Source organism: Dasypus novemcinctus, chromosome 10, assembly GCF_030445035.2.
Source record: "Dasypus novemcinctus isolate mDasNov1 chromosome 10, mDasNov1.1.hap2, whole genome shotgun sequence".
NCBI classification, from domain to species: domain Eukaryota; kingdom Metazoa; phylum Chordata; class Mammalia; order Cingulata; family Dasypodidae; genus Dasypus; species Dasypus novemcinctus.
Window position 1 is genome coordinate 88,399,882 of NC_080682.1, and position 23,660 is coordinate 88,423,541.

General features: G+C 42.7%; 1 protein-coding gene across 7 annotated transcripts in view; it reads right to left on the bottom strand.

The window, feature by feature from the left end:
- The window catches only part of PPFIBP2 (PPFIA binding protein 2), a 153,181-nt gene that overhangs the window by 52,331 nt on the left and 77,190 nt on the right, over positions 1-23,660 (bottom strand). For all 7 annotated transcript variants that reach the window (XM_058305795.2, XM_058305794.2, XM_058305798.2 and 4 more), the window contains 3 exons: positions 15,451-15,543; positions 11,135-11,248; positions 136-267 (listed from right to left, as the gene is read on the bottom strand). In XM_058305795.2, coding sequence (XP_058161778.1) covers positions 136-267; positions 11,135-11,248; positions 15,451-15,543 — 339 coding nt within the window. The remainder of the gene's footprint in view (positions 1-135; positions 268-11,134; positions 11,249-15,450; positions 15,544-23,660) is intronic.

Below are 23,660 nucleotides of genomic sequence, written 5' to 3' on the forward strand. Positions count from 1 at the left end.
GCTTCCTCTGGTGCATAGCCGTTCCTGGCACCCGAAGACTGGCAGGCTTGGGGTGGATCAGATGGCCTGGGTCCACATTAGCAAAGCCTCCCATGTCAGAGCTTAGATCTCCCGGATTTGGCACATCTCACTCACCTCTGCTTTTCTCTGCTTCTCCTCCTGTTCTCTCTGCTCCTTCTCCATGCTGACCAGCTTGAGCTTCAAGTCAGACACTTCAGTCATCAGATCGAGTTTCTGGGTCTCAAGAGATGTACGACTTAGCAGCTCCTGCAGGCACAAACAGACCCCAGAATCATAAGCCACCATGGCAGGAAGGACATCCAGAGCCCAGAAAGTGCTCTCTAAGTTGTGCGCTGGACAGCACAGAGTTGAGACTTTGCATGTGAGCCACAGGCCTATTCAGGGCAGGGAGAGGCTGACACTGGGTCATTCTGGGATAGCATAGCCCCAGCCACCACCCACTCTGCTCTAAAAGAAGATGAGAACTACATTTCTTAAAAAACATGTTTGCCTGTGGAAACCATTATTCATTTTTTCCACATAGAGAAAACTGAAGTGGTACTCTCAAAGAACCAAATTTCTCAATCCTTATTTTTAAAGCAAAGCAGCAGGTCCTATCCACCAAAACAAACAAAAATCAAGCTTCCATTAATAATATATTTTTCAAAACCAAAGATTCTAGATCACCACTTGGGCTCAATCAACATTTAGCCCAGTCTCCAACAACACCCCCTTGTAAGACATCACCTCTGTGAAACTAGAAGAGAACCAGAACATAAAGTAAATGCCCAATGAGTATTTACTGGATGATTATATTGAAATCTTAATATATGACATGGGTCTTTCCTGGACTTTACCAAAATTACCATTTGGCCATTGTGTGATATAAGCAGGAAGACTGTTGTTCTCTGCTTGTGAGGACAGACTAAGGGAGGTTTTTACTAGTCCTGCCATCACTAGAGCAGTGGCAGAACAAAGCAGGTGCCTCAGGTCCTTGACAACCTGCCATGAATACATACACTTCATAAATATCAACAAAATAAAAAGCAAAGGTGATGGGCAACACGCCTGCTCCGGACTATGAGCAATTATGAAGGGCCTCAAGACAAGAGGAACATTTCCCAAAGTCCCAATCAACACATTTTCTCCTTTGACAAAATGTCTTAAAGTCCAAAATTGGCACATGGTAGACCTGGCTTCACTGGTTTGACAGCTTCTATCAAGGACAGCATAGATGGCAGCTGGGAGAGCAAGAGCCCAAAGGAGCAGCTAGAAAAGATAGTATACTTTGCCATAATCTGAATGTTTTATATCATCTGGGGCAACCCAACCATGTTACAAGACTGGCAATCTCAACATTCTGGCCCAATAGCTCTGTTCCCTTTATGTTCTGAATTGCCCTCAGATCATAAACAGGACAAGAATTCTGACTTGGAATACATGATTCCCCAGGCCAAAGATCCCCAGCACCTCAGAAAGCCAGGCTACAAACTGTCCATATGGTAATCTGAGGGGATGGGTATCTAGCAGCCAGAATGCTCAGCAAAATGAGCTCACTGAGCACGATGTGAAGGAGGCCAGGTCTTTCTGGGCTGGGCAGATGTGAAGCTGCTTACAGAACAGAGATAGCACTGCAGTGCCAGAAGCTGGAGTTACTTGCCACACAGGAGTCATCTGGATGAGTGTGTCTGATGGAATGAGGGGAGAGATTTGCTGAGTGCTTCCTCTGTGACAGACACTATTTGGGTGCTTTGCATACATCCTCTTAAGAAACCCGCCCAGGTGATTTGTCAGTAAAAATTAAAATCCTGATTTTACTGATGAGGAAACAGGTCTAGAAATTGTAAGTAAATTTCTTGGACGTGGACACAAGCCCATCAGCAACAGAGTTAGTTTTCAAACCATGGTCTGTTAGACTCAAAACTCATTTCTGTCTAATACATCACATTGTTTCCCAAACAGGGTAAGAAGTCTAAATTTAAAGGCTATACAAAATATATGCTTAAAAAAACAACAATCAATCAACAGCTATTCAAAGGGCCCAGGGAAAATCCACTCAAATCAATTTCTTTGAGCACATACTGGTGCTAAGGTTTTGCAATTAATAAATGAAGCCCTAAGGGGTCCTTCTCTGGGTGTGAGAGCCCACAGAAATGATGAGCTCCCTGGGTCTTCAGTATTTGAGTATCTTAAGATGTAATCTTCCTACACTCCCTGCTCTTCCCCACCTCTCTCTCTCCCTTCCTCAGTTCCCTCGCTTCCTCCACTACCTTGTTCTGTCTGCCTCTCCAACCATTAATTATCTGCCTTGTTCCAAAAATGATTTGAGGCTGTTTATCTCAGGTTAAAACATGAATCATAAAAATTAAAGTGGGGAGCAAAAGAAGTTGAAGCCATAGTTACAGCTGGCATAAAATCACACCTAAAAAGTTCTTTACATTATAGTCTATTTCTAGCAGTGTATCTGTGAGCTCCCAACCAGCTAATACAAAGAGGAGAAAAGGAGCAATTATACAAATCAAGGTCTGTAAGATAAAAAACAATTTTATCTTGGAGTGCTGGATCTGAGAAAAACTTTTTCCATGAGACCCCATTCATTTATTCAACAAGTTTTGGGGTTTTTTTTCTTTTTCTTTTTTTTCTACACTGTGCAACCCGCTTCAGTGCTGAGGCCTGTGGACAAGGCCAGACAATGGTTTGCAGGGGGGCGGGCCTGCCATAAATCCAAGCCCATGCATTCAACAAATACTTTGTAAAAATAGCTGCCAGATACCAAGGACTAGGTAGTGACAATTGAAGACACAGTCCCTGTTGACTACTTGAATATATTAAGAGGCTACTTATGCACTCTAGTGACCAGTATTTGAGACTCTACTTTGGTGTGGTTCAATAAAAAGTCTCAAAATTCCTGTCTTAAAATCTTAGTGTCTACTATTATTGACCCAAAATCTCACTAGCCAGGGTACAACTGGTCACACCAATGGTCCAGATTATGAGGCTAATATTCGAACTGATCTTATTACATTTCTAATAGCCATTCCAAATGGTCACACTAACATTCAAACTGGACATTCCAGTTGGATGTAACGTTTTCATTGGAAACCTGGGGCTGCTTAGTTACATGCAATATACTAATTACTTTTACTTCCTCTTTTTACTTACTCTCCCCTACTTTATATTTATTAGCATGTGCCTCTACCTTTCATTACCATCTCTTTTGTCCTTGTCATTAATAATTAATGCCTTAATCCCTGAACTCAAAATCTGCCTTCAGTAAACTTATCCCAATCCAGTTCTACTTATACATGTCCAGGAACAGCATGGCTCCCTCTGCTACCAGCCAGTCTTATCCACTATAACTTCTAAGATGCTTGTCCTAACAGAAATAATCTACTCTGCATCCTTACTTGCTTCTTCTATTTCCATCATAACGAAATTGTGGCTTTTGCATGACATGACATACCTGCTAGCCATGTCAAGGGGGACCATCTTGCTTCCACAGACCCAATTTATAGACACTTCTGTTTATTACTTCCAGACCACAGTTCGTCCTGATTGCCCGTGCACCTCTGCCCTCCTCTTCTAAGACAATTCCATTCAGTTATATCACATTCTCCCCAGATATCCAGAACCCAAGGTAGTCTCTCATTTTTCCTGATCAACAGCTTCTCTATCCACTTCTTAATTTCCTTGGACTTTTGTCTTTTGATCAACAGTTTCTCCTTAGTATCTTGAGCATCCTTGTAATGGAACTTCCATTCAGTGTCCACTCTGGTTTCACATTCACAACCGGCTTTGCTTCCACTTCATTTCTGCGTCTCAGCTGCATGACCATACTTGGCTCTTATCTTTACCCGGAATATGTTTACTTGGCTTCTAAAATCTTCAACTCTGAAATTCTCTTCTCTGGCCACAATCTTCTGACCTTTCAACTGCCCATTTGCACACTCAGTCTCTCATCTTTTCATTTAGCCAATACTTACTTAATGACTCCATTTTCCCCAAGGTTATCACTTCCTTTAGGCGGCATTTGCCTCCTTATCCACTCCAAGCCTTGAGGTTAGTCATTTCAATGGTAAACATAACACCAGAAATTCCTTATCCAGCTCATACCTGCTCCAGACCTGATGAGCTCTGATCCGTTTCTCCCTCTAGCTGGTAACTCAGAATGACTCCCTCATCTCTGTGCTGCCTTTGAGGACGCTCCCACCAAGCACTGTGCTACCCTAAGGTAGGAACATCAGTCACCCACACTCACAGACATTTCATCTCTCCCTCATCATCAGCTCCCATTCTTCAGACTATAAACATAATCAAATTTCTGACATTCTAAAGAACATTCCCTGTTGACTCTGCCTTCCCCTCAAGGTTCTGCCCATCAAATCCCCTGTGCTCTCAACAAGGCAAGTACATGCTGTGTGTGTGTACGTGTGTGTAAGTACTGTCTCTGTCTCCTCTCCCCCCCATTTCATAGCTAAACTCGTAAAGAGAATAATCTACCCCTACTTCTCTTCTTCCTCATCTTCCAGTCACTCTTCAACAATAAATCTGCAACCTAACTTTTTGCTTTAACTTATTTTACAGGTAAGGGGACTGTAAACAGAAGTACAGGAACAGTCTGATTCTGGGGTCCAATGTTCAAAATTCCAGAGTTAACTTATACTTCTCAGCCCATCAGAACCCATCAGTGTCAGTTACTCCTTCCCACTCCATCCTTCCCTTTGGTTTTCCTGGCATTTCTTTTTTCTCCTCCATCTCCTTTGCTGGCACCTTCAATCCTGTCTACCTCTTGAGCAAACTATTCTTGGATCCCTAGCTCTCATCCCCAAGAATGGAATCAGCTCTGGATCTAGCCTATTTATGTGGGACACCAAAATCCTTGCCAGGCAAGGCTTGCCCACCTGCTGATGGCATCCTGGATTCTGCTGGAAATCTCTGGGAATCATGCAGTTACTGCAATGTGTGGGGAGGAGACGTGTGGGAGAGGAGGAGGTTAGAAATAAGAGGAGAAAGTTTCATAAGCAGCATTCTGCTTCTGCTCCTAATTGTTTCAAGGTTGCCTGTATAACTAAGAGAGGGCAGGGGATGATGAGGGAGGTGATATGGAAGCTGTGTGGTTTGTTTTTCTTACTGCGAATGACTATAAAACAGGGAAATGAAGCACTAGGAAAAACCAAAGGACAGAATTATCATTGACCCCTCCACTTCACCACTACCACTAACCTCTTAGAGGGACAAATACGTCTCCATTTTGGGGATGAAAGAAAGCTTTTATCTCAAAACAACCCCACATTTCCTTTTTCCAGAGCTTAGTTTCTGATTGGAACTGATAAAAATAATTTGCCTTTCAAGTTATCCTTTTCTTAAAGGGCCACATCTTGAAGCAATTATCTCCCTCTTTAAGTACGGAATATGACCCAGGGAATCATTGACCAATGGCAGAGGAGTGCAGCCAGACTGGCAATCTGAAACCAGGATTAAAGAATGGGCCAGGGAAAGACATGAAAGGAAAAATGTGTCCCTTTGCCCTTTGAAGTAAGAGACTTAGGCCTTGCTGGGAAACCTCTGTCATGAATAACACTGTGCAGAGACAAGGCGCTTGCAGACAAGCTGGGCTTGAGTCCAGACTCAGTCCCACTGACTAAACCCTCTCTCTGAACCTGTCTCTATAGCTGTGAAAAAGGGTTAAAGTACCTACTTCATACTGTGGTCTGGAGCTACAACATTGAATGAAACAAATTTGAGAAAAGCAGCTATTTCTGTCTTATAAATCTCCCAGATGGAGCTTTAGGAATTATCTGGAAAATCTCTATTTTTCTTCACTCATGACTCAGTGTCTCGCCTCCTCATATGGATTTGTGCTCCTAGAGGATCATGTACATAGAGCTCTTTCTAATATTCTTTTCAAGACAGAAATACCTCCTTAAAGAGCTCCTTAAAGGTGCTTCTGGGAAATTCATCAGTCAGGTACTGATGATATTTGTTGAGCTCAGAGCCCTAGGCATATTGTTCCCTCCACTGAGCTTGAGGGAGGAACATGGCCTGCCTTAGACCCTCAGTTCAGTGCCCTGACTAACATTTCCAATTGATGTGACTTCATAGTTTCAACAACACTGTAATAAATTTACGACAGTTCTAAAAGGTGGCCAAGGTAGAATCCATACTGACATCCTCATTTTCTACAAGCAAGGAAACAAGTCTACAGACTTGCTTAGATCACCACCAAGTGCAGGATGAATAGACAGAAACTCAGGTCCACTGATGTCAAATTCCTTAAACCAGTCACCCTCCACTGCTCATCTACGAAGCAGACACAAAGTGAAGCTGCCTTCAACCATGGAGTTCTGAGGCAGGGGGTGTGCTGAAATGCAGGCTGGTCTGGTTCAAGGTTTCCCAAAAGCAGGGCTACATCCTCACAAAGAGGTTTGTATCCTTTCTGCCTCCCCACTCTGCTCCTCTCTCCCATCTTTTGTAACTGAAAATCTTTCCTGCTCTTGATATTGATTGTGTCTCCAAATAGCCAGTCTCCAGAAATGCTCCCTCTGGTTGCCAGCTCTGTGTAAAGCCTCTTACACAGTGAGTGGCACCATCTTCTTCCCGGAAACCATCACCCTCTGGAGAAAGGGCAGGGATTGGAGGCAGAAGAGCAGGAGCCTGTACAGCAGCCGATTGGACTCAGGGAGACCAATGAGCCCACGTTAGAAAAAGCCACCAGGGCCCTCAAATACACATATAGACCATGGTGGACCCCCTGGACACAGAGTTTTAGATACCAGCATGGTCTGAGCCAGCTTCCAAGAGGAGGTTGCTGGTGCATTCCTATAATCTTGGGGTGCTATTCCCAGCCCTGGGCTCTGACAGTCTAGTTTGCAGTCATCAAAGATGAAGCTGGGCAGTAGCCTGACCCAATTAAGGACCAGAGAGGGGCAGTACTCAGCGCTGAGAGCTCTACACCCAAGTTCAGACTATGCCAGAACAATGAACACTGACTCAGTCTGTTCCTCTCCTTAACGACCCATTTAAACTTTTCTTGGAAAATATCTCTCCCTAATGGGAAAGGCTTCCAGGGAAATCCAGACTGCTCTTTGAGTCTGAGACCACAGCTGAGCAGGTGTTTCCACGGTCAGTCCCAAAGATAAGTCTCAGCTGCACTCTTTCCATCCTATCCTACATCCTACAGAGGACTAGACCCAACAGATATTATTTTGTCCTCAGATTTGTTTATAACTCACATGCTGCTCATGAGCTCCCCCCTCCCGCCCCACTCCCACCCCCACCCTGATCCTGTTTGGTGCTGGTTTGCCTATCTAATCCCAATGATCTTCATGCTCTCTCTCTCCAGAAACTGGATGGATTAATGTACAGAAGAAAACAGATGGGAGCTAGGGGCAGGTGAGGTTTAGGGTACATGGCTCATGAGCTGGGCAAGTAACTAATTTTTTCCATCTTGAGCTCCTAGAACAGAGGTTGGCAGTTGCTGAGAGAGACAGCTTGTGGCATTGTAGGAGCCCATGTAAACATGGGTTTGGGCTTTACTGGTTGGATCTGGGGTCACCCAAATCTCCTTAGTGCTATTCCAGCCAGACGGCTGGGAAAGGTAGAAAAGCTTAGTGCAGAGTTGCAGACTAGGTCTATATGTATGTATTATATGTGGGACTTTAAATTAGTTGCCAATATTTTAAAAACAAACTTTAAAAAAAAGTCTGGATTTCTAACTTACTGTAAAAAATGGAAAGATCTAGCAATACAGAGCCTACATGTACAACCAGTCAGAGTTGAATTTAGCAGCTTCCTTAGAGAGGGCATGTGTTCAGCATGCAGGGTGGTCAGGGTGGTCAGGGAGGCCCTGCGTTTACAGGCAGTCAGAAGGCCCCACAGTGAGACAGTGAGAGGACCTTGCTCAGAGCTCCTCAGGCCTTGAGCACTAGCCCAGGCTTGGCCCGGTGCAGGACAAGTCTCTGAGGGCTGGCAGAAAAAGGCAATTGTTTGCCTCAGTTCTCTGCCTCTAGGCCATGAGCCATTCCTGCTCCTGAAGTCTAGGATATCTCAAACAGGACAAGTCTCTGCCTGATCCCAGTTCAAAGAACACCTACTCTGAGCTATACATGGCATTGCATCAGTGCTGGGGTGAAAGAATTGAATGTTCTTTACAAAGAGCATCAAGCGGATTTCTAGAAAGCAATCTCATATGCACCAGAACCTGTAGCTTGGAGTGGGAACCTAAAGTTCCCAAGGTCAGGACCCCTCAAGCCCAGCAAACACATGGGCAGGTACTGAGGCTCAAATGCATCCCATGAAATAAATTCAGAACTTGCCAAGAAAGGAGTATTACACACTCCAGTCATTTCACCTTTTGAAAGACTGAGAGAACACAGTGAAAGCTTAAGGGCATAAAAGTAAATTGGTTAAGTTTAGGAAGATCTTTAAAACCCAGAAGTGGCAAATAAAGAGGTACATACTCCAAAATACACAAGGATACAAAATACGTTTACCTCTATGCCTATGTAAATAACATGCCTGCCACCTCACCCATCACACAGAAGCAAGAGGACTCAGGAGAAAAAGGAGGCAATTGAGCTTAAGACTTTAAAGTATCAAAAATGTAGCCCATATGACGAAGCTTAGAGGAGCAAGATGGTCTCTCCCCAGGTGGTGCTGGGCACCGACATCAGACTCCTTGATACAGACACTCTGACAAGGGGCGGAAACCTTGCTAGAACAGTCCTGGAAGAGAAGCCAGAAGGATGGTCAGAGAACTTGGTAGTAAAATACAGCCATTCTGTAACCTCCTGTTATGTGGATTCTTTGTCTGGCACTGCCTTCCTCAAACACCAGCCTTCTGACATTTTTCTGACGCATGCCCTCCACATTCAAACTTTCTTGGTTTCTTTTCGGATTCTTTAAACACTCCATCATTTCCTCTCTCATCCCCACCCCCAAACCATATCTCGTGTAGACTTGAAAATATAATTTAGCAGGGTGTATTCTGCACTCTTTGTGAAAATGCTTTCCTGCCATTTGAGATTTTTCCCATCAGGTTGTTTTTTCTCCTGATTCTTAAAAATAAAAACTCAACCCCTACTGCTACACTGATTTTCAGGGACTATATAAAGAGCAAGAGAAGCACATAATTTAAATGGAAAATCAAATAAAGCCAAGAATGTGGTACCTTATTAATCAGCAAAGAAAAGATAAACTAGAAAATACTGACTTGTCTTTTTTTTTAAGTTCTTCAAATGCACTCAAGCAAAACTGAGAAACATCTGGGACCAACATGTTCATTCTATGACCAAAGATCAAATTTAAAGCCTGTGTTCATTATTATATTGTCAAGAAACAATTTAAATCTTATGCTGGTCAAGTCAATAAAAAATATTAGAACTTTAGGAAAAAAAAGATTATAAGCAGTCATCTAATTGAAACTACTCATTTTAAAAGACTTTCATTCTTTAATTAGTGAGCATCTTTTATGTGCCAAGTACTATATTAGGAGCTACAAAATACACACATAAACTTCAATAATGGTAGATTTTCAAAATAACCAAGGAAGAGGCAAGAATGACTTGTTAAGGAAACCTATTAAATAGATATATCATATTACTAGATTTTATAAAATTTTTAAAAATTAATTAGGTTCTTAACAGATTCTGAAAAGACTTTTCATAAAAATTCAACAGTCCTTCCTAAAATCAACTTTAAAAACAGAAAGAGGAGAGCCATTTCTTGATTTGGTACATCACATCTATTTTAACCCACAGCAACCATTAGACCTAATGAAGAAACATCAGTGACATCTTATTAAATCATGAAGGAGATAAAATATACAGTATTACCACTGTCATTACTATTGTTCTAGAATATTTGACCAGTGCAACTAGCCATGACACAGAAATAACAGTCATTGACCTATTTCTACTACTTTAAACATAGGCTATTATTTACAGATGACATGACTTTTTTCCTAATAAATACTGCTACTTATCCACTGCTGGCAAAAGTTATTTAGCAACCTGTATCAAGGGCCATAAGCTACTCACACATTTCCATGCCCTGCTGGTAATCTATCATGAAAAAATTATTCTAAAAATAAAGGCCTCTTGCACCTCATTATATATAATAAAATAAAAGTATTCAAGAGTAGAAGAATGGTTAAATTGATTATGATATTTTGACTTACAAAAATATCTTTATAAGTGGTAGTAAAGATTACCAAATAACAAAATTAATAAAATGAGGGAAAAACTCTATGACATTAAGCATATAAAACCTGAGGACTAAATTTTATCACTGGTGTGAACTGAGCTTTGTAAACTATACGTACATATAAGGACTAGGGCCAAAAGAAAACAAGGAACAGACATTTAAGATTTTTTTTTTTTTTTGAGGTACTGGGGGCCAGAGATTGAACCCAGGACCTCATAAATGGGAAGCCGGAACTCAACCTCTGAGCCACATTGGCTCATTTGAGTTGTTTTTTTCATTCGTTCTGCTTGTTGTTTGTTTTGTGTGTGTGTGTGTGTGTGTGTGTGTGTTTAGAAGACATGGGGAACCAAACCCGGGACCTCTCATGTGGGAAGCAATTGTTCAAACTGCTTAAGCCACATCCACTGCCCAGAAATTTATTTTAATAAGCCTGGAAGGATAAGCAGGAAAATCTTCCCACTCACCCCCCATTTCATGTCTATTTAATTATACTAAAATATTTATGCTATAAGTTTTATCAGTGAAAACTATACTGACTGGGAGGGGGCAGAGTGAGACTGGGAAGGGAGAAGCCAAAATAAGCTGACTTTCTAAAACCCTAGATGCCACCCACAGGCAAATGTGTTCATGTGATAGGAGGCTGGAATTGCCAGCAGGGCAAGGAGAGCCTCCTTCCTGCCCCAGGCCTGGAGAAAGTGCCCCCTGGTGAGTCAGTCGAACCAGCTCAACAGGTTACAGTCTCAGGCGGGCCTCGCCCCCACCCCCACTCTCAGCACTCAGGCTGGTTTCACCTTCTGTACACTGTGGCCAATCCCACCTCCAGGTGAATGGGAGAGTAAGCAGCGAAAGCTGTAACCTGGTCACAGAGAGGGACTTGAACACGCGCTGCTTCAGAACCCAGCGGCCTCCCTCCAGCCCCACCCACACTTACCTGTTGAAGCATCTCTTCAGCAGCATTGAGTTTCACCTGGTGCCCTTCCAGACATACTTCCAGGTCCCGAATCTTCTCTCCTTGAGCTTCTACTTGGTCTGTGAGGACACTCACCTGTCCCAGGAGATAAGGCAACAGTGGAGGAGCAGGGACTCTGCATGGGGCAGGAAACCCTCCTCACTGTAGGTGAACCGTGAAGCCACTCTACTGATTCCTATGTACAAAGAATAGCTTTTCTTTTTTTCAGGGTGGGGAAAGTGACCTGGATAAAGGAAGCTCTTCTTGGATCCTTACCTTGCCAGGGAGTCTTGGCCACTGCCTGAAAGATGTTGATTCAGTTTCAAATCCTTGACAGGCTGAAGAGAAAAACACCCAACAGCCACAAGAGCTACCTCTAGGCTGGACTCCTGTTCCTCATTCCTCGTACAAAGTTTTCTCTGCCCAGACCCCAAGGCATAGCTTGGCTGGCTTGCCAGGGCTCTTGCCACCTCATGTGGAAGAGCAATCCAAACTTTTGTGGAAACGAACCAATGGCCTTACCTCTCTCATCAGGGAGTGAGGACTACTCACCTATCAGGCAAGTGTTTTAAAGCAATTAAGGGAAGTGGGACGTAAAGGGCATGTGTTAGCACTGACAAAACTTGGCTCCAGAAAGGTTTTGTGATTCACAGGCCAAAACATGACTCTAAGTCATACCGCATTGCATGTATAGTGGCAAAAAAAAAAAAAAAAAAAGTCATCTTTTTGAAAAATCTCTACTAGAGAATCTTTAGAAACTCTACTGGAATTATTAAACAATAAAACATATTTGTCATTTAAAATACATCTTTCATACATACTGAGGGGGTTTTCACAGCCTTCTCTATTAGAAAAGGCCTCAAGACTTTTTCTGTTTTAAAAAAATGCCACAGGGAAGGAAGATGAAGAGAATAGGTGGCCTCCCAAAAACAATCAACTACTGGTAAATTGACATCCTTTAGACCCTTTTGATTTTTAACCAATGATCAAGTCACCGCCATTTACATATAGATTATTCTTATTTCTCCTGTATTATTTCCTGTAAAGGAATAACACATAAAATAACATAAAATAACTATGTGAATTCATTTATGAGTCTTTAAATCAACTTTATGAATTATAAAACTCCCTGTTTTCAAAGGAACTAAGCTAAATTAATATGGCTACATAAAGCTTTCCATTTTTAAATTCCCAAATGATTAATGAATTTTTGAAATATATTCCTGGAGTTGGCGCAATGCTGGGTGCTAAGATTTTTATTATAATCCAAAATGGGCTTCTTTTGTCAACTAGGCCCATCCTAAATGCAAACTTACGTGTGTGTGTGTGATTGCTTGTTTTTTTTTTTTTACAATAAGAAGCTCAGAATATATTCTAAAAATCAACAGAGAGTTTGTGGTATTTGGGTTATGTGAAGTCTCAGTGAATTTTTTTTTTAATTTTTTAAAAAAGATATTTAGATTACATAAATGTTACACAAAAAATATAGGGGATTCCCATATGCCCTGCTCCCCACACTGCCCACATTTATCCCCATTAACAACATCCTTCATTAATGTGGTAGATTCATTGCAATTGATGAACACATTTTGGATTACGTGTTTTTAATCCTTCTTGCTCAACACTGTCAGCAGCCTTGCCCCTTTCAAGTAGTAGTAACTCCACTTTTCAAGAAGTAGAATTCAAGGCTTTACTCCCTGGGTTCCAGCACATCTGACTGGGAAGGCTGTTTCATGGTTAATCTTCTCATGGGGATTAGCACTTTTATGGTCTGTGCCATACCTTGGGGACATGAGCAGGCAAATACCCAGAGGACACTATGTGGTCTCTGGCATTCTACAGCTCATAGCTCAGCTGCATATAAGACTCAAGATACCCAGGATGGCATGGGCCTTACTGACCTCAATATATTAAATATGGGTGAAGAGGTGTGGAAAATTGGGACAAACTGTATTACCACACCCTAGAACATGAATATTCAATGGAAAAAAAAAAAAAAAAGGACTGAGCCTTACCATGTGCCAGGGATAATTTTAGACACTGGAGGATAGAACAGTGGACCAAACAAACGAACATCCTTGCCTTAAGAAGGAACAGTGTAATGAAGATATTTTAAAACTTTGATTCTGTTTGTTTGTAACTAATCTTGGAATCAAAGTATTTTAGTTATATGTGGCTTGCCTTGTTCTTCTAGTAGACCCAGAAAAACGTTCTGGACCAAGGGTTCCAATTAATTCAGTCTGGGCGAGATGCTGGGAGCATTAAGCAAGAAGCATTACCATGCTGGGCATCTGTCTAACCAGCTCCACAGGGCCACTGGGGAACCGGGGCAACCACGTCACCACGACTCTGAGAGTCCACAAACTCCTGGCAGAAGAGCCACCAGGGTCAGCTTCTGACTTTTCACCTACGTAGTGTCCAAATTGTCATGGATGATTTCAAAGAAGGATTACTCAAGAATTCAGAGTTTAAAAACAAAAACTCACAAATATCAAAGAAAACGCTCATCACACAGGACTTTGTTAAAGTGTAATTCTCTCTAAAGAGGAATGTTATTTCAATCATGAAGGGTCCTGGTTCAACAATTTGCAATTCCATATTGTTGGCTGCAGAATTTTAAAACTGGACACTCTTTCATTAATCACACCATTGGGATGGAGTTTCAAATTACACATCCCTCGAAATGTCTGCACTATAATGGGCTGTAAAATCTGTCCCTGCTACCTCTCTGACCACACAGCTCCTGCCAGCTTCTCCGAGAGCATCAGCTCCAGCCGCGATGGCCATTGCCATTCTCCCCACACAGGAGCACGTGCCTGCCTCAGGGCCTCTTCCCTCACTGCCTCCTCTGCTGTCACCGGCTTCTCCAGATCCCTGCGTGGCTCTCCTCCTCTCCTATGCAAACCCTACCCTGCTTTATTTTTCTCCACAGCACTTATCACTCCCTGAATTATTTTATGTATGTCTTGGTTCACTGTCTCCATCCTCAGTTCGACACGCATACACACACACATATATACATGTGCACACATGTGGAAGAATGAAAGTGCTGTAAAAACAGGGACTTAATCCATTCACTGCTGTATCCTCAGCACCTAAAACGAGTGTCTGGCAAGTCATGGCACTCAAATTAATTTTAGTTGAAAAAAAAAATCAGTGAAATAGGAACAACAATGACAATAAAACACTGGGATGCACAACTGTATTATTTGGTATGAGTCCAATTATTTTAAAAAGGGGCAGGAGTGAAATGCACACACCTACCTGGGAAAAAAGACCAATATGTTAATCTGCTTCTTTAAACTTTTTTACTATTCCCAAAGTTTCTAAAATTATTGTTTACTACTCCTATATTCATAAAATAAAGTGAAAAAAAAATAAAAGGTAAAAGGAAAAAGAAGAAAAAAGGAACAAAAACAAACAGATTTATTATTACAGCTTCAAAAACTTAGTGCTCCAAGCTGAAGTCCAGAGCCTGGGAAGAGTTCCAGGACTATCTGCCCCTTCCTTTATTCTACTAACAATCTTATCCACCATCCTTCAAGCTCTCTTAAGCAGCTGGGATTGGGATATTAATCTTCATATTCTCCAAATTGCCCATTACAGTGTCTGATGCATGCCAGATCTTGAGAAAATGCTTGCTAAATAAATCAAGATATACATGGGAGAGCCTGTGCTTCAGCAATAGGCCTCTCATAAGAATGCTAACTCCATGTCCCACCGGTAAATCTGAGCTTTGAGAAGTGAAAAAAATACCTTCGACTGTACTTCTCCAAGAGAAGCAAGAAAGTCATCAGAAGTTTTAGTCCATGTTAACAGCTCCAGGGGATTTGGCCTCACAGTGATCAGTTTAGATCCAGCGCTAGACAATTTTAGGCCTGATCCCATTAGAATTCACCCTTAGGACCATATCACATGGTTCACTTTTATTAGTGACACGAAGACATATTTCCCTTATAAGATTCCCAGGATCCTGGAAGACAGAGCTCTCATCTTGTTCATTCTCAGCACCCAGTAATCTACCTGGCCACTAATCTTCCAGTTTGAGGAAGCATGTTTTTAGAAGTGCATGACAAATAAATGACTGAATGAATTTGCAGGCCCCAAAGTCAAGTACAGAGTTAAACTGTGCCCCCAATTATTTTCCGCTTTGTTTCAGCGAGAGTCTTTTTAAAACACACATGTTTGGAAGGCAGAATAAATCCAACAAAGAAAAGCCCTTGTGCTTCCCTCCCACTTAGGGGATTTATAGAGCTGGAAGTAACAAGATAAGCTGGTTCCGACCAAAAAGGACGCACCTGTAATATGAGGGACTCCTTATCTCCTTCTAGACGTGCCAAGCGTTCCTGGTAGGTTTCATTGCTAGCAGCACCATGGTGGTTTGCCTGGGACTAAAGAGGGGGGAAAAAAAAAGAATACACTTAAGAGGTTGGAAAAAACCTCTTACCAACTTCCAAATGGAGTATGCAATTTGTGAGGACAGTTTGGCTGATTACATGTGCAAAACCACCCATCAAAACAGGAAAACAACAGGATTTCAAAACTACTACAAGGAGGAACAGACCAGATGCCGAAGAAAGGTGTGCCTTGAAAGTTGGCAAAACCATCCCTCGGATGACCTCACACTTGGCCAGGATGGCTCGACAGAGCTCCAGATACAGGGGTGCTTGACTTGACTTCACGTGTTGGGTCTCGTTTAGCCGGATGCACAGCCAGCAAGAGACACCCATAGGAATAAGGGTCTACTACTTGGGAGAATTGGGAGCTGGTACCATTCACAAAGGAACTGTGTGAGAACCACTCCTTGGTACCTCTGTCAAGTACAGAGTTAAATTGTGCCTTCAGTTCCATAGATAATGGTATCTCTTCAACTCCCACGCTAGGATTCTCCAGAAGCAAGGAACATCCTGCAGCTTGGAGTCCTGTCGTGACACTTCAGTGTGCACAGAAGGTGGGGGACATCAACTGCAAGGCCCTTCACCTACTCTCACATCCCCTCCAGATGTAGCCAGGCCCACCACCCCTGGACAAGATGACTGGCAGCGAGGCTGGCATGCCAAGTTTCCACATTGGGAGAGCTGAGAGAAGCAACCTAAGATGAAATATCTTGAGAAAAACCTAAATAACAGCCAAAGGGATTTCAAAGGGCTGAGCAGAGGGAACACATAGGAACTGGAAAGTAGTCAGAACCTATAAAAACAGAGGACAGGGAGAAGGTTTAAAATGGCAGGCGAGAGGAGACAGGAGCTGCAGTCACTTTTCAGGGCATGTTTGTCCAGGTATGGGCAGAAGGTTTAAAATGGCAGGCGAGAGGAGACAGGAGCTGCAGTCACTTTTCAGGGCATGTTTGTCCACGTATGGGCATCCAGGGAGGAGGGTGGGGACTGCTGATGGCATTGAGCTGGCCCACCTCCTCCACGTCACCATCACTGCCCCCTCTTCTGCACCAAATGAAAGCTGAAAACCAGGGGCCTGCAGTAGGCCATGGTGGTGGGGGGTGGGGGGGTGGGGCTTGGTAGCCTAAAAAAGGTAGATCTTATTGTTAAAAGGGAAAGTGATGATCAAGATAATCTAGGCTGGTCCAGAGGAATGAACAGCCCAATGTTCATGAGGCAGGTGTCCACCACTCCAGAGAAAAGTGATGACTGTGTAAAGAGGGAGGTCAGGGAGAACCCAGGCACAGAGGCCCACCTTCTCCTGAGCCCGTTTCCCCACAGACCAACCTCCAGAATTGGTTCTCCAACCCCCGTCCACAAGAGGGCACCTCCTTCCTCCCCTTGGCCCACCACTCGCCAACACGCCCTGGTGAGAACGGGTGACAGAGCCAGGCCCGAGGACCAAGCATTCAGTATTCAACTGCTGGACTCTCACTAGGAGAACAGTACTGGCCATTTGTTAAAGGCCCAGCAGGAGGGTGAGGCCAGGGGCCACTTCCCAGGGCGGCTGTGCCAGGCACAGTCCAGGGATGGTGTCCAGCGCCTGCCGCCACACCACTGCCTTCTACTCCAGACTCCAGAGCATGCTTCTTGTTCGTGGTTGTGGAAGCTCTTTCATACCATAGACAAAGGGCCTTAACAATCACGAATGACTTCTCTGTGGATGTCAGTTTATTGTTGTTAATTAATATTCCGTTTCTCACATGGTCCGAACAGCATCCAAGGATATAACTACAACCAACATTTTCTCACAGCCCGATAGGAGAAGAGAGGAAAATAATTCCTAAGGGCAGGTCAAATGCTTCTCTCTCAAAGAACTCACATGGTGGTGATTTTCAGGGGACAAGGTGATAAAAAGGACCCAAGTGCAGTGCTACGCCTTGGACCCCAGTGCCAACATCAGCATTTACGTGGGGTCACCTGCTGGGCTGACTGCCGTCTCTCCCGCTGGAGAGATCAAGGAGAAGATTCCTTTCCCAGATTCCAGCAAGCCAGCACATCAGTGTGTGCCTCACTGGGTCACTGGGATCCTGCAGTCACCCACGGAGGCAACTATTTTAATTGGCTGACAAAAAAATAAAGGTAAAAAAGTAAAATGGGGAGCTGATGTGTCTTGGTGGTTGAGTGCCCACCTCCCACACGGGAGGTCCCAGGTTAAGTTTTATCTCCTGAAAAAAAACAAAAACAAACAACAAGCAAAACAAATGAAAAACCAATTCAAGGAAACAGACATAGCTCAGTGTTCGGGTGGAAGCTTCCCACATACTAGAATCTGCTCTAGCAATCAACAGAAAAAAGCACAGCCAGTTAAAAGATGCATAGATCCATATGATAAAACCAAAATGACTGCCTAGGAAAAGTAGAACTATTCCTGAGGCTAAGACCAGGAAGAAATTTCTCTTGTTTTTAAAGCAGGACCGTCTATAATGAGATGAACATCTATGACAATATCCTTACAGTAAACAGTACCCAGTAGAACTCTGCTTTCCTGTGATGCTCTAAAAATAGGTCAAAGGTTAAGGAACAATATGGGCCAAAGGCCAAAGCAACTCTCTGAAGACCAACACAAGGTGGTCCAATCACAACACTGTAAATAAACAGCAAAAACACAGCACTGGTCACGGGCCAGGCACCATTTGGCCCACTTTTCATGTTTTGACTCATTTAATCTTTCCCACAACTCCATGAGATGGGTACTATTTTTATTACTATTTTGTAGATAAAGGAACTGAGGCACAAAGCATATGAACAAGGTACAAATGGATAATTTATCCAAGATACTAAGTAGTAAATTAATAAGCTTTCCATTCTTAGCTTAATAGATAACCAGCTCAGTTCAAATTTTATTTGTTTTACATAGTGGGATTGCATATCAAAATTCCCTTCAATAAGATTTGCTGCTAAAAACAGGTTTGAAAACACCATCTGAACCTAAACATACATAAATAGAGGAGTGGCTAAATAGACTATGGTTCGTCTACACTATGGACAATTTACAGAATTTTAAAACATGACAAGGATATTTATGTACCAGCATAGAAATATAAGATATATGAGGTAGTGAAAAAACAAGATGCAAACGAATCACATAATGTGCTATAAGAAAACAATACAATGCAAAATGAAAATGAATAGAAAAGGTGTCTGGAAGGTTATACAGCAAATCTTCAACAGAGCTCCCTTCTGGGGAAGTGTCCTATGAAAAGTTGGGAGTGGGAGGTTTGGTCAAGGGGGATTTTTACTTCAACCATAACATTTGGGTTTCTTACAAAAGTATGTTCCTTTCCTTGACTAATTAAAACATATTTTACTGTCTGAGTATCTATGGTACCTGGTATTTTTTTTCCTACCTTCTGCAACAGACCTGAGGGACACACTCTTCTCCCAGCAGTCCCTGGCCCATAAAGCTATGATGCTTCTGAGAGAAGGGGTCCCTTCTCCACCCCAAACCTCTCACCTAGAACAACAGGGTACCTCTCTCTCATTCAGTCCTCCAAAATCACTGCTGTTCTCTAACAAGCTTTGGAGAGGTATAAACAGCAGTGAAGTCAAGACAAAAGCCTGCAGTACAGCCGTCTTTTACTTTTGGTGATGTGTAGAGCCATGTGCTTTAACAATCTAGATTAGAAAATTGCAGCCCCTCAGAAAGGCACAGGCCAGAACAAAATGCCATCTCCTCTTGGAGAAGAACCTGGAAAGTGCCTGAGAACAGGGCCAAGAGGATTACTTTAGAATTATCTTGTTGAATGCCAATATTCATCAAAGGTGAGGATTTGAGTTTGGGTGAATGAATGTATACTTATTCCAGTAATTGGGCAACAAGTTCAGTCACTTCCTGAAGCTATTCTTGAATTATAAAGCGGTGCATCATCATGGCTTAGAGGCCCATGTAGTTATCCAATTATTCAGAAAAGAGTTGAGACATGGCTCTTTAAAAATAACTTGCTTTGTTGGAGGATATACCTGCTTCCTAAATTATAATAGTGGAATTGCAATAGAAGGCTATGATCCACACTGAGATCATACAGCTGTGTCCCTGAGTGATTCTAGGTTTATGGAGTCTCTGAAGAGTCTTGTCTATAATCTCTGTTAGATAAATCAGAGAGAGAACAGTTGTCAAGCTCTCCATTCATGAAGTGAGATTAAAAAACCCATACCCATACTCCATTGAGGATAAAAGTAAGTCAAATAGAGTTATGCACAATGCACTTCCATATCCATTTACAGAATCTCTAGAGCATCCTCATCCCCAAAGAACTGCCTTCTCTGCAGACAGAGGACGAGCTAGGAATGATTAGGAGTCCGGGCTATAGCTAACCATGCGTAATCTCAACTAGGTACCTTATCTCAGACTCCTCATCCTTTAGAAATTATACTTTGCAGAGCAACAAAATATGTCAATTAGGCCATATGCATGAAAATGTGTGTGTAGGGGAGTACAGAATGCTCTTTATAATGGGATGCTCTAATAAGTCCTCTGTGTGATATAAATGGTATTGAATGACTGTGGGAAGTAGAAATCATTTAAATGGCTTTGCTGAAGCTAAAAAGATCAAAGTACAATTAGAAGCAGTTCATCCCTTCTCCTGAAAGGTTTAACTCACCCTTTTTGTGCAAGAGAACAAAAGAGACAAAGTTTTTGATCAGCACACCTAAGAAATATCTGTAAAGATTTGTAAATAAACCAAAGGGAGCAATAACCAAATACTCGCAGGCTGGAAAGAAAAAAATGTCTAAGCAACCACAGGGAACCCACTGTTAGCTAATTGCTCTGGTATCATGCCTTTGGCAAAAACAACCAAAGATATGTTCACTTTTCCATTGTCCCTGAAGAGATGCCCACATTTTAAGACAAATCTGCATGGTCACGAAGTTTATCCTTCTTAAAAGCATTTTACTACATACCATACGTACGATGTGCTACATACATGTTCACAATGAGTACACTGTTACACTCAATAGTTAATAATGACCAATAAAAGCATAAAAATTTGAATTTTTACTTCTCTTCCAATCTGGAAGTCAGGTCAAATTTAATTTAAACATCAGCTTTCCGAGTCAACACCATGGCAGCCTCAACAAAGCCATCACCCTCTGGTTCTAGTGGCTGGTCAGATTCCACAACGCTTGCTCACTCTTGGCCTGGTCCCTCCACAGTAGCATGGTCATTGTAGTGGGGCCACGTTGAGCCCTCCTCACAATTCTGGAAGGGGTATGGGTGCCTGTTGACATGGCTGGAAGCCGTGCAGTATTCCAGGAGCATGACGCCTTAACAGCCTGGCTGGCCTCTGCCAGAAGAGCAGGACCCTCACTTATGCTCCAGTACATTCGGGGATGCTGGGTGAGGGCAATTCTGCAGCATTCTCCAAGAGGCATATCCCAGATCTCCTGTCTGCATTGTACTTCCCTGAACATGGGACAGAGCTGGTTCCAGAGCAGTCAAAGGGAGCAGGCAGGAGATCACAATGGGGTGCTTTTTGGTATGCAAGCATGGAGAATGGGAAAATCTTAGGACAGCTCCAATGAGACAAGTCTAACCACTGCATTGTTGTTCTTCAGAGCTGAAAACTGTTCCTCAGAGTTCCTGCCTTGGGGTCCTCAAAATAAATCTGTCCTCCTTTTTCTGATATCAAGGTCTTTAAGTCTTCACTAGGTAAAGGGCCACATTTCCTACAGTGCTTCTAATAAGCTATCAATTCCTCTGCTTCAGGATCCTGGCCACTGTATACAGACCATTCCAAGTGGTCAGAACACGTTAAATTTTATGATGACTACTTGCCTCTGAAGATGCTAAGATTGCCAGCACAATGGCCTGGCTAAGTCTTGGCCCTGGGTAAGTCTTGGGATGGTTCCCTTTTCTTTAGCCACTAAAAACTTAGATGACGTGCTTTTAACTGAGTAAAGAAAACAAGAGAAAATGTATAGTATTTCCAGGCTGTTGCTCAAGGGTACCAAATGCGGGTGAGCAATGGAGGTTTCAGGAGAGATATCAAGCTCAGAAGCACCACTCACATGCCCTCTAAGCTTCAAGCTCAGAAGCTTTAAGCTCAAGTTTCAAATTCAGAAGCACCCTCACATGCCTGTATAAGCCTTTCAGAAATGTGGAAAATGTAGATCTTAAAATTAACAGGACAAAACAAATAAAAAAATAAAAATAAGGGGATCACAGAGGCTACAGTCAAATCCCAGTACGTAGCTCAGGTTAGCATCACCAAGGGAACAGAGCAGTATGAGTATAGGCAAGTGTTAGTAAATAGAAAACCTTCCCTAGCTTTTTTGGCTAAAGGAGTTTTAGAGCTTTCTGGTAGTCATTATAAAACCAACTGACCCCAGGACCAGTTCCATTTTTCCTATGTGAGGAAAAGTTAAGTCAATGTACAATCATTGGCACAAAGCTAAAGAAGTTTCTTCCAAAGGCAGTGTGAATGGAGTGCGATCCTGACTTTGACCTCCTTATGCCCTCTACCTCTTGGGTTCCAATGATACTTAAGGGGAGGTTAAATGTTGGTGGTAGGGCTATCACTAGCAAATGATCTAAATGTCTACCTTTAGGGAAGAACAAAGCAGGGTTCATAAATATCTACTTAAATAGCTTCTCGGTACACCAATGTTCAGTAGTCATGGCTCATTCATTCATCTATTCAATGGTTCATTCCTAAGGACCTATTAGGAGCTACCCTCTATGCTAAGTAAATGATTAAGTCCAAGTCCTCACAAAGCTCTGTTGTATTACAAGGAGGAAAGACAATACAAGGAGGAAGGACAGAGGGAAAATCAACCTTTACAGCAGGATGTGATAAATACTCTTTTAGAGCGCATATGCAAACCAACAGCAGTGAAATAGGGAAGGGACTAATCCATTTTACCTTCAAGAGATAGGTCAGGGAAGCAGATGTGGCTGAAGTGATTGGGCTCCTGTCTACCACATGAGAGGTCCAGGGTTCAATTCCCAGTGCCTCCAAGTGAAAATGAGCTGGCCCAAACAGAGAACTGGCCCATGCAGAGCGCTGACCTGAGTGGAGAGCTGACCCAGGATGAGTGCTGGCCTGAGCAGGAGTGCTGGTCTGCACAGGAGTGCTGGCCTGAGTGGAGAGATGGTGCAGCAAGATGATACAACAAAAAGAGACACAGGAGAGACAATAAGAGATGCAGCAGACCAGGGAACTGAGGTGGCGCAAGAGATTGAGCATCTCTCTCCTACTCTGGAAGGTCCCAGGATTGGTTCCTGGTGTCACCTAAAGAGAAGACAAACAGCAGACACAGAATACACAGCAAATGGACAAGGAGAGCAGACATTGGAGGGAAGGGGGGAGAATAAATAAATAAATCTTAAAAAAAAAAAAAAGATAGGAGACTTTATAGTGGAAGTACAACTTTAATGATTGCATTATGAAGACTTTGAAGGAATTCCCACAGGGAAATGGGAGAACAGCACCTTTGGAAATGGTCTTCCCAATATGAATAGGCTACCCATGAAGCCCTGACAATCACTAACCTTCAGACATTTTGGCCTCCCAGAAGTAACACAGCAAACAAAGGATACCTTGAAGACAGAAGGGGTTGATATAGGGACATGAAGGCTCCTAAATGATCATCCTGGGGGCTAGGTTCAGATTAAGAGAAATGTATTCAATTTACCAACACCTTTTGCCTCAGCTAAGCTTGGTTCACTACTAAACTCTTTTCTTTCATTAGGTGGCTGGACACAGGGGACCTACAGCACTGTGCTGTAGGAGAAGTATTTGCAAGTGTCCTGGAATGCTGTGGAGGGATGATACTAAAGTCAGAAGGAGAATAAAGGAGTAGATTCATTGAGGTCATTTCTCATCTCACCAACTCCAATAGATACACTGACTCATTATTATTGGAAACACCTTCATAGACAGTGAAGCAGCCTGAGGTGCTAGAGTTGGGGGTGTGTGGATACAATGTGACTGTTTTAGCTCATCTGGAGTTAATTTGAAGTAAACTTGCCAGTGCCTCTTGGACTGCCCAAACAACCAAATAGGCATGAGAGAAAGATCCATAGCTGGAGAACAGGGGAGTAAGCAAGGATTAAAGTGAGGAGCTAT